Consider the following 19406-nt stretch of genomic DNA (forward strand, 5'->3'; position numbering starts at 1 on the left):
GCAAAGCAAATTGAAAATCTTCTGGAAAGGATTCACCATTCTAGATGCCATTAAGAACATTTGTGATTCATGGGAGGAGGTTAAAATATCAACACAATAGGAGTTTGGAAGAAGTTAATTCCAACTCTCATAGATGACTTTGAGGAACTCAAGACTTCAGTGGAAGAACTAACTGCAGATGCAGTGGAAATAGAAAGATAACTAGAATTAGAAGTGAAACCTAAAGACGTGACTGAATTGCTGCAGTCTCATGATAAAACTTTAATGGATGAGGAATTGTTTCTTACAGATGAGCAAAGAATATGGTTTCTTGAGATGGAGTCTATTACTGATGAAGATGCCAGAGATGGCAACAAATGATTTGGAATATAATATAAACCTAGGTAATCTTTATCAACTAAGTGGTGGGGTTTGAGAGGATTCACTCTAATTTTGAAAGAGTTCTACTCTGGGTAAAATGTTACCAAACAGCATCACATGTTACAGAGAAATCTTTCATAAAAGGAAGAGTCAATCCATGTAATAAACTTCATTGTTGTCTTAGCCACCACAACCTTTAGAAACCCCACCCTGATCAGTCAGGAGCCATTAACATCAAGGCAAGGGCCTCCATGAGCAAAAAGATTATGACTTACAGAAGGCTCAGATGACCACTAACATCTTTTAGCATACAGTATTTTTAAATTATGGCATGTACATTGTTTTTTAGACATAAGGCTACTGCACACTTATTAGACTACAGTATAGTATAAACATAACTTCTATATGTATTGTGAACCAAAAAATTTGTGTGACTTGCTATATTGCAATATTTGCTTTATTCCAGTGGTCTGGAACCCAATCTGCACTGTCTCCAAGTTATGCCTGTAGATTGCCTTCTTCCATATTTGCAGTCTAGGAAAAGAAATGGTTAGCTAATGTGGTAATGAGTATACAATACTTTCAGAGTGCAGGACATATATTAAGTTTATAAGAGACAGTAGATCTTACTATGAAGATCTGCTCAGCAAACACATCATAGTATAATAATATATTAATTGTGAATTCTACAAAATTATGATGTATTTTATTGATAATAGCTTATCAATTTTTATACCATTTAATTAAATTACTGTTTTAAGGGAGAAGCAAATCATTTTAGTACTATTTGTCTTTTAATTACATAATTTTAAACCTTCAAGAGTTATTTCACCACTAGGTAGCTACATACTCCATTTATCCATCCATCCTTCCATCTGTCAGTCAGTCTGTCAGTTCATCAACCCTCTATCCATACTCCTATCAGAGATTTAGCTCTCTGTTTACAGGTACCTAGCATATTCTAAGTAAACATATCATTGTTGATATACGAGTAATACTCTGTCTTATCATCCATCTCGAAGTTTACAAACACATAATAGTATCTCCTTTTCAAAAATTGATGAAAATGATCACCTTGGGCACAAATGTTCCTCCCCCCCTCCAACCCCAGTGAAGGATACTATTACTAGGTGATTATGCACTGTCTTCTTTAAAGGTTATGACAATATTTCTGATACATTTTTCCTCCAGAAGGGCAAGAAATAGAAGACAGAAATTTTGACTGGGCTATTGTTAGATGACTTTCTGAAGTGAAGAGACCATCATTGCACAACTGAGCTATGAAACAAAAAAACCAGAACTGCTGTTAAATATTTGACAGCACCATGATGGCTATTCAAAACAACAGGACCCTGGTCCCCCTTCAAGAAAAAACCCCAAAACTAAATACATTCATGTGCAGTAAGGGCTTGCTCACTATTCATTACTGCCTATAATCTTATGAATATATATTAAGGCAATCTAAAAGTGTTATAGCAGTTGCAATATTTTAAACATGCAAAATATTTTTCTTACTTGGTGATTCATCCCTAATTCCTGGGTAGAGAAATGAAGCTAAATCACAGGCTTTTTATGACCAGGGAGGTGAGGGTACTGGTCTGTCATTATCATAAAATCATAGGGATTGTTAGACAGTGTTTAGCAATGAAAAAATGATCAAAAGGACCTCTATGTTTAAAAGTATTAGTCATTTCAAAACTAAAGAAAGTAAACCTAAGCAATGAGCATGCATCCATTATGAAGCTATTTTAAAAAAGGAGGACCTATATTAAATATAAAATTGTTAGTAGGATCATCTGTCTCAGCTCTCATAAAGCTCATCATCAATAAATTGCAGCATAACATAAAGGAAAAAGAAACATGCCCGTATCTGGTGAAAGTCACTGTGTAGAACTTCTGGAGAAAACCCTGAATTTGCTTTTTTACCAAAGTATCTAAAACCTGGAAAACTAGAAAGTTGAGATGCTCTATTTAGTCAGACCAGAAATTATCCTTTACATATACAATCTGGATAGAATGTGGTAGTTAGCTAATCCTAAATTAAGTCCTTTGTTTTTATTTGTTGCATAAAGCATAGATTCTAATAAACACAGTGTTACATCACCATACTTCAAAGCCTTCTGTAAACCAAGCAACTCACAGCAACATCTCTGCCTTCAGCAATCACACTGCAGTAAATCATCCAAGTGACCTTATTTGCTTATTAGAAACTCTGTGTACAGGTTGCAAATGTCAGAGTATGAATTTACAATTTAAAAAGTGCATCTTGCAGTGGTTTAATGAAAATATTTCAACTATCTCAGGTCAAATTCAACTATTTATACCTCTGCTCCCTTGGGTTTAAAGATTTAGTCCTAGATTCACATATTCTTCACAAGCCATACCTCATGAACACTCCTCTTAACGTCTCAACATTGTAACAGTTTGAAATGCCATTTGGAAAGGGGGCTGTTACTACACTATCATTTCCACTCCCACCTCAATAGTATGCTGATAAATAATTTAAACATTTGATTCTTGTGTTGTTTATGGTCTCAGAATGATATTTATCTGTATATACCAACACAAATACTTTATAAATAAGCTGGGGGGGGGTTAAAATTTATATTGTATATCATGTATTAACTTAAACTGATGTAATACATCAGTTTAACTCTGAAAATAGAACCATGACACATTCATATTCTACTCTAGAATACAGAAAAAAAATCACAATAATTGACCTTCGTATGTAAGTTTTGCTTTAAAATTATTTTTCTTCTTGTGGAAGATGGCAAACAAGATCACCAAGAAGAATTTCTGGGGAAGAATTTGTCAGAGGTTATGGCAGGGCAGTGAGAAAAGTGAGTTGATTAGAAAGAAACCTGCCTGGGCCATGAGTCTGTATGTAATTTTCTTATTCTACTTATATTCCCAGAAGTATTTTCAAAATTATTTTGAACATTACAGAAATAAATCATCAATAATACCACCATTGCTACCACCCCCAACCACATGTACATACTCCAGGAACAGAAAGAGGCACCAGTGTGTAACAGAAAGAATATGGGCTGTGGAAAACACTGCTTAACCTTTACCTGCCATGGGCTGGAGGGAAGGCTTCAGTTAATTAAAGGCCTCAGTCTCTACAACGTGCCTTATAGTGTGGCCCAAAATACAGTCACAGGTTGCTTTGTGCACTTCACTTTATTGTGCTTTGCAGATACTGTGTTTTTTTCAAATTGAAAGTTTGTGGAAACCCTGGCTGGGCAACTCTGTCGGTGCCATTTTTCCAACAGTATATGCTCACTGCATGTCTCCGCATCACATTTTGGTTATTATCACAACGTTTCAAACTTTTTCATTATTACTATACTATATTAAACTGAATACTTTATAAAAATGATTAGCAAATAGAAGGCCCACAAAAGAGGGGCCCTAATACTCACATTCTCCCCACATCATTTAAAATGTGGTATAATCATTTGTATTGTTCAAATGCATTAGAAAGAGCACTCTGGTCTTGGGAACAGAGTATTCTTTCTGATTTAATGCCAACTTGATAATGTTCTAGGTGAAGAAATGCCACTAAAGAAATATAATAATGATTCTGATGATACAAAAGGCATTATGTTTCTTTCTTTACAGCTAAACAATGTGAAAACTTAAGTAAATATAATACATCAGGAAAATGTATTTTATCTTTCTAAGCATGAAATATGAAACCTGCCTATTTATTAAGTACATGTAGGTCTCAGCATTACCCACATTTCTATCTATTGTATTAAAGAATATTGGTGATTATTACACTGAAGATTAGCAGCTAAAAAGACAAATGTGAGAGTATACAGGCAAAAGGTTTTTGTTGTCGTTTTGTTTCTTGATTTTTTTCCTAGAATATGGCTGTAGATTCTATTGCAGAAACAATAAGATGTCCTTTGGTAGTCACCATGAAGGCCACATTCAAAGCTTTATTGATACAAATCAGTCTTGCCTCTCAGTTTTCCAAACGTATCCTCTTATTTTGAAGAGATAGTTAAAAGCATCCTTAAACTGTTTCTTCTACCTTGCCTGGCATTACCTCCAAAACAGCTCCCCTTCCAACAGTTTTTGGGATGGCAGTCACCATCTGTTCTCCACAGGTTTGAGTGAAAATTGATGTCTTGCTATTTGATATACAAGATCTACAGGTTCAAAAAAATTGAACCTGCTCAAAAATTCAGACATGTTACCTATAGCAGGGTTATATTTCCTAGGGACAGAGGAAGTTTAAGTGGCTTCTTTAGAAAAGTTAAATTTGTTCTGGCACCAAATCCTGCTTCCCAGGGAATTAAAAATTTGATGAATTTTATTACTTGATTAACACATGCAATCTTGCCACTGTAGACTCTTCGCAGTAAAAATCTGTATTCAATTCACTTGCTCAGTAGTTAGAAATACCAATGGCATAGAATATTTTGCTAAAGACAGAAAATATACCATTGAAATCCTAATTTTTAATACTTCGTATATCTGAATTCATTCTATAATATTGAACTACACTGTAGGTTAAAAGTACAAGAATAAAGTCAGAAAGATAAAAGGCCAAAATGAGACAAACAATGCAAGGGAGAAGAAAAAAGACTCTTAAAGCTAAGCTTGGAACAACAAAAAGTTAAAAGAAGAGATCCATTTGCTGGTTATGGGAGATGCTACAATCCTAACAGATTAATAACAGAGAATTGTCCTGTAATATTCTTTTATCTTTTCTAATAGGTTAGAGGGTCAAAGTTAATATTGTACTTTTTCATGTTTAATGTTAAATTTGGGATTTTAGGTTGAAATTATTAACTGAATAAATAAAGAAAAAGGAAGATATGACATACTAGGATACAAAAGAAAAACCCAAGATTTTTATTTGGATGGAAATACAATGTGAAAGGAAAATGTGATGGCTGCCAGGAAAGCTAATGCAACTTTAACTCCATGAATAAGAGAGCAGCATCAAAATAAAGGAAGGTAATGGGGCTCTGTATGTCATACTTGCCAGACCGCATCTAGAATACTCTGCTGTTAGTGTAGGAGGAATGTGAACAATGCTGGGTGCATTTTGATAAGGGAGATGCAACGGTAAGAGGTCTGGAAAGTATTATGAGAATCGATTTAAGAAACTAGCCGTATCTGGTCTGGAAGAGGAAAAACCAGGGAGAGGTGGTAATCTAAGAAGCATGTTTTTTTTTTTTTTTTTTTTTGAGACGGAGTCTCGCTCTGTCACCCAGGCTGGAGTGCAGTGGCGCGATCTCGGCTCACTGCAAGCTCCGCCTCCTGGGTTCACGCCATTCTCCTGCCTCAGCCTCCCGAGTAGCTGGGACTACAGGCACCCGCCACCACGCCCGGCTAATTTTCAGTATTTTTAGTAGAGACGGGGTTTCACCGTGTTAGCCAGGATGGTCTTGATCTCCTGACCTCGTGATCCACCCGCCTCGGCCTCCCAAAGTGCTGGGATTACAGGCGTGAGCCACCGCGCCCGGCCCTAAGAAGCATGTTAAATGCCTTTCTGATTTGAATAGCTGGCACATAGAACAGGTGTTAGCCTCAGAGTACAGAACTAATGCGTTGATTTTAAGATAACATTTTTATTTATTAAAAAACAATACTGTTTATCTTGTGAAATAGTGATATTCTTAGCACTGCAAAGTATTCGAATAACAGGTGATTATTTGTAAGAAATTTCTAGATGGGACTTCTGCACTGAACTGGGAGGGTGGAGCAGAGTACCTCACAAAAGGAAGATGTTGTGATTTCAATCTCAGAGTTACGGCTGGTGTTATTAAAATATACTTAATTAGAAGGTGCGTTGTAAATTATGTTGGAAATGCTCTCCTGCTCCCTTCCTGCCCCCCACCAAATTTAAAATATATAAAGTAAAAAACATGATACAATTCTCCCATTACCTATTTAGACCATTACATCTTCAATACTTTGTGAGTATTCAAAGAGAATTATTAAAATGCAAATATTCTCAGAAAAGGCAATAACGTATGTGAATTTACTACTTGTTAACAGAAAGACATGGAAGAGATGGGTGGTAAGAATAATTAAAGTCCAAGTGGGCACAAATCCGTAACAGGCAAAATGTGGGAAATAGGTCAACAATATTTCTTCATGGTTCTCTTGGAGACCAAATAGATGACTGAGGATTCAACTATAATTTCTATAAAGAGACGGCTCAGTTTTCCAATGTCTGTATCATTGCAACTTATAACTAGTATAGCTTCCAGAAGAGGTGACTAATGTAAAAACATTCCATATTTATTTATTAAAATAGAAAATTTTCGTGTAAAAAGTACCTATAGACATTTAAGCAGATAACTAAATTTCAGAAGACCCAATTTGTGTCAAGATTTTCAAAACCGAACCAGGCTTTCATATACAGTGTAATTCTGTGTCAGTATATATAAACTAACATTTGGGGGTCTTGCTGACTTATGGGGGTCACAGTAATACACTATACTATATAATATATATAATACATATATTATTATATATGCTTTCATAATATTCAATATTTGTGAAAGTTAATATATTAATATATTTTAGATAGATCCTTATAGCTTGACCCAAGATTTTTCTCCTAAATATCATCATGGAAAATTCTATACATTTCCATTTGTTGACAATGATAAAATGATTTTTTAATTTAAATTCAAAATTGTTATGGGTATATAGTAGGTATATATGTTTATGGGGTACCTGAGATATTTTGATACAGGATACAATATGTAATAATCACATCAGGGTAAATAGAGTATCCATCATCTCAAGCATTTATTCTTTTTTGTGTTACAAACATTCCTATTACACTTTTAGTTATTTTAAAATGTAGAATAAATTACTGTTGACTGCAGTCACCCTGTTGTGCTATCAAATATTAGGTCTTATTCATTCTATCAAACTATGCTTTTGTAGCCATTAAGCATTCCATTTCCCTCTCACTACCCCACTACCCTTCTCCAGCCTCTGGTAACCATCCTTCTACTCTCTTATCTCCATGAGATCAACTGTTTTAATTTTTAGCTTCCATAAATGAGTGAAAGCATGCAAAGTTAGTTTTTCTACTCCTGGCTTATTTCACTGAACATAGTGACCTCCAGTTCCATCCATATTGTTGCAAATAAAAAGATCTAATTCCTTTTATGGCTGAATAGTATTCCGTTGTGTATATGTACTATATTTTCTTTATTCATTCGTGTACTGATGGACACTTAGGCTGATTCCAAATCTTGGCTATAGTGAACAGTGCTACAATAAAAGAGGAGCGCAAATATCTGCTCCATATACTGATTTCTTTACTTTTGGGTGTATACCTAGCAGTGGGATTGCTGGATCATATGGTAGTTACATTTTTAGCTTTTCTGGGTAATCTCCATACTGTTCTCCATACTGGCTGTACTAATTGACAACCCCACCAACAGCGTATGAGGGTTCTACTTACTCCACATCCTCACCAGGATCGTTACTGCCTGTCTTCTGGAAAAAAGTTATTTTAACTGGGGTGAGATTTCTCATTGTAGCTTTGATTTGCATTTCTTTTACGATCAGTGATGCTGAGCACCTTTCCATACACCTGTTTGTCATTTGTATGTCTTCTTTTGAGAGATGTATATTCAGATCTTCTGCCCGTTTTTAAATAAGATTATTAAATTTTTTCCTATTGTTTGAGCTCCTTATGTATTCTAGTTATTAATCCTTTGCCAGACGGACAGTTTGCAAATATTTTTCCCATAATGTGTATTGTCTCTTCCCTGTTTCCTTTGTTGTGCAGAAGCTTTTTAACTTGCTCTCATCTCATTTGTACATTTTTGCTTTGATTGCCTATGCTTAGTTTAGGCATAAACTATGTCTAAGATTTCAGTCTTTAATCCACTTTGATTTGTTTTTTGTATATAATGAGAGATAGGCATCTAGCTTCATTTTTCCACATAAGGATATCCAGTTTTCCCAGCACTGTCTATTGAGGAAACTGTCCTTTACCCATTGTATGTTCTTGGCACCTTTGTTGAAAATGAGTTCACTATAGATACATGGATTGATTTCTGGTTTTATATTCTGTTCTACTGGTATTTGTGTCTGTTTTTATGGCATTACCATGCTGTTTTGGTCACTATAGCTCTGTAGTATAATTTGAAGTCAGGTAATGTGATTGTTCCAGTTCTGTTCTTTTTGTGCAACATGTCTTTTGCTATTCTGGGCCTTTTATGATTTCAAGTAAATTTTAGGATTGTTTTTCCATTTATTTGACAAATATCATTGGTATTTTGATAGGGATTCTTAATTTCATTCTTGACCTAGCCTTGGATTGGTATGGTCATTGGTATATGGCCATTCAGGAACATATTGTTCTATTTGAATGCGTTTGTATAGTTTCTAAAATTCTTCTTGTTATTAATTTATGGTTTTATTCCATTTTGGTCAGAGAAGGTGCTTGAAATTATTTCAATTTTTTTTGAATATTTTAGGATTTCCTTTGTGGCCTAACATATGGTCTATTTTTAAGAATGTTCCATCAATACCTAATTTATTGAGAGTTTGTAGCATGAAGGGCTGTTGAATTTTGTCAAAGGCCTTTTCTTTATCTATTGAGATAATCATGTGGTTTTTGTCGTTGGTTCTGTTTATATGCTGGATTACATTTATTGATTTGTGTATGTTGAACCAGCCTTGCATCCCAGGGATGAAGCCCACTTGATCGTGGTGGATAAGCGTTTTGATGTGCTGCTGGATTCGGTTTGCCAGTATTTTATTGAGGATTTTTGCATCAATGTTCATCAGGGATATTGGTCTAAAATTCTCTTTTATTTGTTGTGTCTCTGTGAGGCTTTGGTATCAGGATGATGCTGGCCTCACAAAATGAGTTAGGGAGGATTCCCTCTTTTTCTATTGATTGGAATAGTTTCAGAAGGAATGGTACCAGCTCGTCCTTGTATCTCTGGTAGAATTCGGCTGTGAATCCATCTGGTCCTGGACTTTTTTTGGTTGGTAAGCTATTAATTATTGCCTCAATTTCAGAGCCTGTTATTGGTCTATTCAGAGATTCAACTTCTTCCTGGTTTAGTCTTGGGAGAGTGTATGTGTCGAGGAATTTATCCATTTCTTCTAGATTTTCTGGATTATTTGCGTATAGGTGTTTCTAGTATTCTCTGATGGTAGTTTGTATTTCTGTGGGATCAGTGGTGATATCCCCTTTATCATTTTTTATTGCATCTACCTGATTCTTCTCTCTTTTCTTCTTTATTAGTCTTCCTAGCGGTCTATCAATTTTGTTGATCTTTTCAAAAAACCAGCTCATGGATTCATTGATTTTTTGAAGGGTTTTGTGTGTCTCTATTTCCTTCAGTTCTGCTCTGATCTTAGTTATTTCTTGCCTTCTGCTAGCTTTTGAATGTGTTTGCTCTTGCTTCTCTAGTTCTTTTAATTGTGATGTTAGGGTGTCAATTTTAGATCTTTCCTGCTTTATCTTGTGGGCATTCAATGCTATAAATTTCCATCTACACACTGCTTTGAATGTGTCCCACAGATTCTGGTATGTTGTGTCTTTGTTTGTGACAAACCCACAGCCAATATCATACTGAATGGGCAAAAACTAGAAGCATTCCCTTTGAAAACTGGCACAAGACAGGGATGCCCTCTCTCACCACTCCTATTCAGCATAGTGTTGGAAGTTCTGGCCAGGGCAATCAGGCAGGAGAAACAAATAAAGGGTAATCAATTAGGAAAAGAGGAAGTCAAATTGTCCCTGTTTGCAGATGACATGATTGTATATCTAGAAAACCCCATTGTCTCAGCCCAAAATCTCCTTCAGCTGATAAGCAACTTCAGCAAAGTCTCAGGATACAAAATCATGTGCAAAAATCACAAGCATTCTTATACAACAATAACAGACAAACAGAGAGCCAAATCATGAGTGAACTCCCATTCACAATTGCTTCAAAGAGAATCAAATACCTAGGAATCCAACTTACGAGGGATGTGAAGGACGTCTTCAAGGAGATCTACAAACCACTGCTCAATGAAATAAAAGGGGATACAAACAAATGGAAGAACATTCCCTGCTCATGGGTAGGAAGAATCAATATCATGAAAATGGCCATACTGCCCAAGGTAATTTATAGACTCAATGCCATCCCCATCAAGCTACCAATGACTTTCTTCACAGAATTGGAAAAAACTACTTTAAAGTTCATATGAAACCAAAAAAGAGCCTGCATTGCCAAGTCAATCCTAAGTCAAAAGAACAAAGCTGGAGGCATCACGCTACCTGACTTCAAACTATACCACAAGGTGACAGTAAGCAAAACAGCATGGTACTGGTACCAAAACAGAGATATAGACCAATGGAACAGAACAGAGCCCTCAGAAATAATGCCACATATCTACAACCATCTGATCTTTGACAAATCTGACAAAAACAAGCAATGGGGAAAGGATTCCCTATTTAATAAATGGTGCTGGGAAAACTGGCTAGCCATATGTAGAAAGGTGAAACTAGATCCCTTCCTTACGCCTTATACTAAAATTAATTCAAGATGGATTAAAGATTTAAACGTTAGACCTAAAACCATAAAAACCATAGAAGAAAACCTAGGCAATATCATTCAGGACATAGGCATGGGCAAGGACTTCATGTCTAAAACACCAAAAGCAATGGCAACAGAAGCCAAAATTGACAAATGGAATCTAATTAAACTAAAGAGCTTCTGCACAGCAAAAGAAACTACCATCAGAGTGAACAGGCAACTTACAGAATGGGAGAAAATTTTTGCAATCTATTCATCCGACAAAGGGCTAATATCCAGAATCTACAATGAACTCAAACAAATTTACAAGAAAAAAACAACCCCATCAACAAATGGGCGAAGGATATGAACAGACACTTCTCAAAAGAAGACATTTATGCAGCCAAAAGACACATGAAAAAATGCTCATCATCACTGGCCATCAGAGAAATGCAAATCAAAACCACAATGAGATACCATCTCACACCAATTAGAATGGCGATCATTTAAAAGTCAGGAAACAACAGGTGCTGGAGAGGATGTGGAGAAAATAGGAACACTTTTACACTGTTGGTGGGAATGTAAACTAGTTCAACCATTGTGGAAGTCAGTGTGGCGATTCCTCAGGCATCTAGAACTAGAAATACCATTTGACCCAGCCATCCCATTACTTGGTATATACTCAAAGGATTATAAATCATGCCGCTATAAAGACACATGCACACGTATGTTTATTGCGGCACTACTCACAATAGCAAAGACTTGGAACCAACCCAAATGTCCAACAATGATAGACTGGATTAAGAAAATGTGACACATAAGCACCATGGAATACTATGCAGCCATAACAAATGATGAGTTCATGTCCTTTGTAGGGTCATGGATGAAGCTGGAAACCATTGTTCTCAGCAAACTATCATAAGGACAAAAAACCAAACACCACATGTTCTCACTCACAGGTGGGAATTGAACAATGAGAACACATGGACACAGGAAGGGGAACATCACACAGTGGGGCCTGTTGTGGGATGGGGGGAGGGGGGAGGGGGGAGGGATAGCATTAGGAGATATACCTAATGTTAAATGACGAGTTAATGGGTGCAAGCACACCAACATGGCACATGTATACATATGTAACAAACCTGCATGTTATGCACATGTACCCTAAACTTAAAGTATAATTCAAAAAAAAGACATAATCATAAAACAAAACAAAACAAAACAAAACAAAAGAATGTTCCATGAGCTGAGGAGAACATGCCTTCTGCAGCCGTTGCATGAAATGTTCTGTAAATATGTATCAGGTGCATTTGGTCTATAGTGCAGATTACATCTCAGGTTTCTTTGTTGATTTCCTGCCTGAAAGATTTGTCCAAAGGTGAAAGTGGGGTATTGAAGTCTCCAGCTGTTATTGTATTGAGGTGTATCTCTCTCTTTAGCTCTAATAATATTTGCTTTATATATATGGATGCTCCAGTGTGGGGTGCATATCTAGTTGTTATATTCTCTTGTTGAATTGACCCTTTGTCATTATAAAATGACCTTATTTGTCTCTTTTTATAAGTTTTGTCTCACAATCTATATTATCTGATATTCATGCAGCTACTCTTGCTGTTTTATGCTTTCTGTTTGCATAGAATATCTTTTTTCATCCCTTTATTTGCTAGTCTATGAGTGCTTTTATAGGTGAAGCATGTTTATTGTAGGCAGCAGATATTTAGGTTTTGTATTTTTATCCATTAAGGTACTCTATGTTTTTGATTGGAGAGTTCAGTCCATTTACATTTAATATTATTTCTGATAAGGACTTATTGCTGCCATTTTGTTATTTGTTTTCTGGTTGTCTTGTTGTCTTCCTTCTTGTCTTCCTTGTTGTGAAATTGATTGGTGATATGTTTTAATTTCTTGCTTTTTATTTTTTGTCTATCTGTGGTAGGCTTTTTGATTTGTGGTTCTCATGAGGCTTGCAAGTAACATCATATAATCCACTATTTTAAACTGATGAAAACTTAACTATGATTGCAAAAACAAACAAGCAAAGAGAAAAACTGATAAAAACTCTACCTTTTAACTTCATCTTGCCAGCATTTTAACTTTTTGTTTGTATTTATATCTTATTATAATTTTGTCTATGTCTTAAAAAGTTGTTGTAGTTAGTTCATGCAACACAATTGAGGCCTTATCATATTCCATATTTGTCTGTGTACTTATTATTATGAGTTTTGTGACTTAAGGTGATTTCTTATTGCTTATTAACATCTTTTTCTTTAAAACTGAAGTACTCCCTTTAGCATTTCTTGTAGGTCAGGTTTAGTGTTAACAAAATCCCTTAGCTTTTGTTTGTCTGGGAAAGTCTTAATTTCTCCTTCATATTTGGAGGATATTTTTGCTGGGTATAACATTCTAGGATAAAAGTTTTGTTTTCCTACAGCACTTTAAGTACGCCATGCCACTCTCTCCTGGCCTGTAAGGTTTCCACTGATAAGTATGCTGCTAGATGTATTGGAGCTCCTTTGTATGTTATTTGTTTATTTTCTCTTGCTGCTTTTAGGATCCTTTCTTTATCCTTGGCCTTTGGGAAATTGATTTTTAAATGTCTTGAGGTAGTATTATTTGGGTAAAATCTGCATTGTGTTCTACAACCTTCTTGTCCTTGAGTATTGATATCTTTCTCTGGGCTTGGAAAGTTCTCCGTTACTATCTCTTTGAATAAACTTTCTACCTGAATGAATCAATCTCTCTCTCTCTCTCTCTCTTTCCATCCTCTTTAAGGCCAATCACTTTTAGATTTGCTTTTTTGAGGCTATTTTCTAGATCCTGTAGGCATGCTTCATTCCTTTTTGTTTTCTGTCTTTTCTATGCATTTTCACATACCTTGTCTTCAAGCTCACTAATTCTTCTGCTTGATCAATTCTGCTCTTGAGAAACTCTGATGGATTCTTCAGTTTGTCAACTGAATTTTTCAGCCCCAGAATTTCTGCTTGATTTTTTCAAAAGCATTTCAATCTCTCTGTTAAATTTATCTGATAGAATTCTAAATTCCTTCTCTGTTAAATTGCATTTCACAAGCTTCCTCAAAACTGCTATTTCATTTTTTTTTTTTTTTTGTCACAAAGGTCACATATCTCTGTCACTCCAGGATTGGTTACTGGTGATTTATTTAGTTTGTTTGGTGAGGTCATGATTTCCTGGAAGGTCATGATGTTTGTGGATATTTGCCAGTGTCTGGGCATTGAATAATTAGGTATTTATTGTAGCCTTCATGGGTCAGCCTTGTTTATATTGGTCCTTGGGAAGGTTTTCTAAGTATTTGAAGACTTGGGTGTTGTGATCTAAGTCTTTGGTCATTGCAGTGGTACCCGTATTAAGGGGCTCCACTCTTGTTGACTCATAGAGGTACTGCTTTGATGGTCTTAGTTAAGATCTGAGATAATTCACTGGATTATCAGGCAGAATCTCTTGTTCTCTTCCTTTACTTTCCCCCAAACAAAGGTCGTCTCTCACTCTATCCTGAGCTGCCTGGAATTGGAGGAAGGGGTGATGCAAGCAAGTTCATTGCCAACACCACTGGGACTGTGCTGGGTCACACTTGAAGCCAGGACACTACTAGTCCTCACCCAAAGTCTCTGGTGACTATTGCCTGGGTACCAGTGATGTTTATTCAAAGGCCAAGGGTTCTTTAGTCAGCAAGTGGTGCATCTTGCCAGGCCTGGGTCCTTCCCTTTAGGGCAGTATGTTCCCTTCTGGCCCAGGGTAGGTCTAGGAATGCCATGCTGACGCTATGGCCTGGCACTAGGAACTTTAGAAACCTACTTCATGCCATATTTTACTGTGGCTGAGGTGGCACCCCCATTGCAAGCAATGTCCCTTTCACTCTTCTCTTTCCTTTCCTCAAGCAGAAGGAGCCTCTCTCTCCATGGCCACCACCCCCTCAAGGCCATGGCACCCACTGCCTGGTTACTGCTGATGTTTGTTCAAAGCCCAAGGGCTCCTTAGTCAGCAGTTGGTGAATCGTGCCAGACCTAGGTCTCTCCTTTCAGGGCAGTGGGTTCTCTTCTGGCTCAGGGAAGGTTGAGAAATGCCAGCTAGGAGCTAAGGCCTAAAACTGGAGGCTTTAGGAGTCTGCTTGGTGTTTTCTTTTACTGTGGCTGAGCTGATCCCCAAGTTGCAAGATAAAGACCTTTTCACTCTTCCCTCTCCTTTCCTCAGGCAGGAGTCTCTTCCCATGGCCAACACATCTGGGAATGTGCCGGGTCACATCTGAAGCCAACATGGTTCTGGGTCTCATCAAAGGCCTGTGGCAACTGCTACTTGGCTACTGTTGATGTTTACTCAAGGTCCAAGTGTTCCTCCATCATTAATTAAAGAATCCTGCCAGGACTGAGTTCTTCCCTTCAGGGAAGCAAGTTCCCTTAAGGCATAGGGTGGGTCTAGAAATGTCTTCTGAGAGCTGGGGCCTGAAATAGGGGCTTCAGATCTCTGCTTGGTGTTTTATTTTACTGTGGCTGAGCTGGTATCCGAGTTATAAGAAAAAGTCCTCTTTACTCTTCCCTCTCCTTTATTGTGTACCCCATGTCCACTGGCTCTAAGCCCAGTACAACACCAGGACTTGCTCAGGAACTGCAGTCCTTGTGGTCTAGACTTTCAAATTTATCTGGAACCCCAGGGTACTTTAGTGTGCAGTGTTGGGTCTAGCTGGAACTCAGGTTCCAAATGCTGGGACAGCAGAAAATACCCCTCTGCCTAGGGCTGGTCTAATGGCTCTCTTTGCGGGTGCTGGCTGAATTCTGCCCATGTTACCTTCTGCTGTGACAGGGCAGCAATGAGTTCCAATGCAAAGTCCCACAGTCACTGTGTTTTCCCTCCCCTAAGCAAGCAGATTCTCTTTTTCCATGTGCCATGTGGTGCTGCCAAGGGGTGGGGGAGGGTTGGTATAGGGAATTCAAGACTGTCTTTCTTACCCTCTTCTGTGCCTCTTTGCCTGAAATAATGTTAAAATGAGGTACTATGATTGCTGACCTGATTTTTGGTTCTTATGAACGTACTTTCTTGTGTGGATAATTGTTCAATTTGGTGTTCCTGTAAGGAGGACAATGGCTGGAGAGTTCTATTCAACCATCTTGCTCAAATTTATATTTTCTACTCCCGCAACTGGCTACCTCTCCTGGCTTTGCTATCCTCAGGAATAATATCACCAGCATACTTTCTATTGTTCAAAGTGAAACCTTACATTTTCCCTTCTATACTCCATGTTCAAACAGATTCTGAGTTCCTTCACTATAAGAAAGGGCTTTGTATACTTTTTCTATTCTATTGACATTACTTTAGTTCATGCTCTAATTATCTTTTAGGTGTACTGCAATTTCTCATAATTAACATCTGTACTTCCAATCTCTTTCCTCATGAAAGCTCCCTTACACACTGGTACATGAGAACTTTTACTAAAGCCTACATTCTTATCAAGTAGTTCCCTAGTCAAAAACCTGCAGCAACTCACTATAAAATCATAGAAAAAAGACTAATTAATATGGCATTAAAATCTTCTATTATGTGATCTCCATCTATGTTTTCAGCTTTATCTCTTAATACTTCTTTCTATAGTCATCATTCTCCAATTAATCCATTGTACTGTCCATTATCTAAGAATAGTCTATGATTTCTAATAGCTGAAATGGCTTTCTTCATTTGTTCCTGCTATAATCTTGTCCATTTCCCAAGTCTAGGCTTAAAAGTCTTTGTCTTAATCTCAGTATCTCTCCCCTCCTCCCCTGCCACTTATTTTTTCATTTTTCTTGTCCTCTGTTCTCCCATGGAACATTCTGGCTCCTTGTTCCTTTTCCATTTATTGCATTAAGACTTACATCGCAGTTTGGGTTTTATACATCTCTTTCCCTCCACTTAAGAGTCAAGGACAGCGCTGCAAAGATATAACAAAGATTAAAGTAGATACCAGTATTCTCTAAATGTATTTTGGTTTGATTATATTACACTACCAAGTATAGAAGGGTTTAGTCTAGGAGCATTACTTTAGCACTCTGGAGGTGAGAAGGATCACATACAAATTGCTACATGTCTAGTATTTGTTTGGATTTCCTCATGGAAATGAAGAGGACATTTGTTTCCCAGAATAGTACTGTACTTCTTTAGTGTAGATAACCCATCACACTGATTTATTTGTAGGCATAAAGAGACAGACAACACAGCGCATTCTGTGGGTTAACTGGGGCACGTTTGTGCTATCAGTCACAACTACAGCCTCCTCTCCTAGATGTTCTGATGTTATGTGGAACAGTGATTGGCTGGGTGGGAAGAAAGTAGGGAACCATCTCTCTTTGCCCTCAATGTCACTGAGCAGCTTGGGGTGGTGACAGATGCTGCAGGCTACTTACTAAAAAGCACTGTCTGTTTTCTTCTTACTGTCAGAGTAAAATTCTGTCTGGGTGTCCACTTCATCAAGGGATGTCTTCCTGAGACTCAGGGGTAATTCCTGATTAAGCCACTCATGTTAATATCATTCTTCTTCCTAGAAAATTTTTCTGGGAGGTGTGAGACCCAACTCTGGTCAATAAAATATGAAAGAAATTTTGCTAAAGAAGTAAGTTCATTCTTGAAGAGATACACAAAAAAATCTGTTTGCATTTTGTTGTATCTGAAGGTGGGTGACACTTGGAGTCATGGCTCTTATCTAATGATTAGTAACAGGTGCCACCATTTGGACATTGCTGGCACCCTGAGAACTGAAAGCAAAAAGAATGAACTGGGGAACTTGATACTGTCACAAGTGCTGGGGAAACTAGACGTTAGGGTTTTTATTATGTGACAAATACATTTTCCTTATTATTTGAGCCAGCTGAGTAGGAGGGTTTCTTTATTGTAGCTGGAGCCACCCTGACACATAGGACTTCATGTTGGCATCAGGCACCTTGCTCTGGTGGCAGATGCTAATCATTGTTAGGGCTTCAGGGGACAAGCACATTATTTCTATTGCCTGCTTGAAAAAATGTGCTGATTTATTGCTAGGTCCTGAATCTGTCATTTTTTTCATGGATCTAGTAACATGTCTTTAAAATGTACTGTACATTTCCTTTGTAATAATTATCAAACTTACAATGCCTAATATTTATCTTCTTTACTAGTTTAAAAGCTCAATGAGGGCAGTGACTGTATCTGCTAGGAGAATTCCTATATTTACAGTAATCAGCTCAGAGCTGTCACAGAGGTGTTCAGTAAATAGGTACTCAGTAAGTATCTGTAAGGTGTTCAGTAAATAGGTACTCAGTAAGTATCTGTAAAATGCATGAAAAAAGGAGTAAATGAATACATAGAGAACATCAAAAACATTCTCCCTGGTTATTTCTACTGCTCACACCTCCCCTGCCTTGCCTTCTTACCAATTCAGGCCTACAAAGGTATGCTGTGTCTTGAATTTTAGGAGAAGAAACAGAAAAAGGAAGGACGCTATCATTACAACTACTGTTTGCTCTCTCCCACTGAGTGGAGGAAAAGAAACAAGTCTCAGAGGTAACTTACAAAATATTTTCATAGAGTAAAACTACAATCGTCTCCCATATTGCTGCTCTAAATATTATTTAAGAAATATTATTTAAGAAATATTCAGTTACACTTTTTAAAGCCTGGTCCCCTAAGTCCAGAACCTCTGCTATTATCTCAGAAGACTTCATTTATTGTCTTCTGTGTTGGTGGATGTGGGGACCTGGAGAGCAGGGCTCCATATTGAAACTTTCAGGACAGCAAGATCCACAGTTCTTTCCTTTGATGTGAACCACGTCTGCACTAACCCCTCTGTTTAAACCCAAAATGAAGCTTAGGAATAATTCAGTATAACTGAGTCGAGCAAAGATTTATCCATCAACTATTTTAAGTTCCTCATTTTTCAAATGAGGAAAATGAATGTTTCTGTCATCAAGATCAACCTTAGTCTTTTTTTTTGTCTATAATGTAATAAAGAAGTGAATGTGGACAGTCATATTCACTGGTAACAAAAAGGATATTTCCCTGGCAATGCTGTTCCAACTCGGTAGTCAGCGTAGCTCTTGCTTGGATGGAAGTTGAAAATGAAAAGAAGACCTGCTCTTTCAAAAGCAATGATCTTATTGCCTTCATGTTTTTCACTCACGTAGGCCTGCAAGAATTAACACACATGTTACATTTAAATAATACCTAGACGCTGCTACAAGTACATTATTTTTCGTCTTTCTTAATAGTCTGGTTATTAAACCAAAAATGAGTATTCAGAACACTATATTTTTTTGAACATGTTACAATTTTGCTGTACCTAACTGTGAGCCAAGAACAGTCTCAAAAATTGTTTAGTGGAGTATACAAAGCTCACCAGCCACTTGCTAACCTCATAGCACAAACAGAGAAACAGCGTTGTGGCTCAGGTTTTAAGTAAAACCATGGTACCTATACATACTACAAAGTGTTCGTTTGTATATATTAGATCTACTTACAAGTGAATTTTCTGTAAGACTTTTAGTCTCCAGCTTAATGCGGTTAGGTACATAAAAT

General features: G+C 37.1%; 1 protein-coding gene across 1 annotated transcript in view; it reads right to left on the reverse strand.

Annotated features, from left to right (window-relative positions):
• Positions 1–19406, reverse strand: part of GBE1 (1,4-alpha-glucan branching enzyme 1) — a 274004-nt gene that overhangs the window by 26932 nt on the left and 227666 nt on the right. The window contains exon 14 of the mRNA XM_055383606.2: positions 18885–19017. Coding sequence (XP_055239581.1) covers positions 18885–19017 — 133 coding nt within the window. The remainder of the gene's footprint in view (positions 1–18884; positions 19018–19406) is intronic.

This window comes from Gorilla gorilla, chromosome 2, assembly GCF_029281585.2.
Source record: "Gorilla gorilla gorilla isolate KB3781 chromosome 2, NHGRI_mGorGor1-v2.1_pri, whole genome shotgun sequence".
Lineage (NCBI taxonomy): Eukaryota > Metazoa > Chordata > Mammalia > Primates > Hominidae > Gorilla > Gorilla gorilla.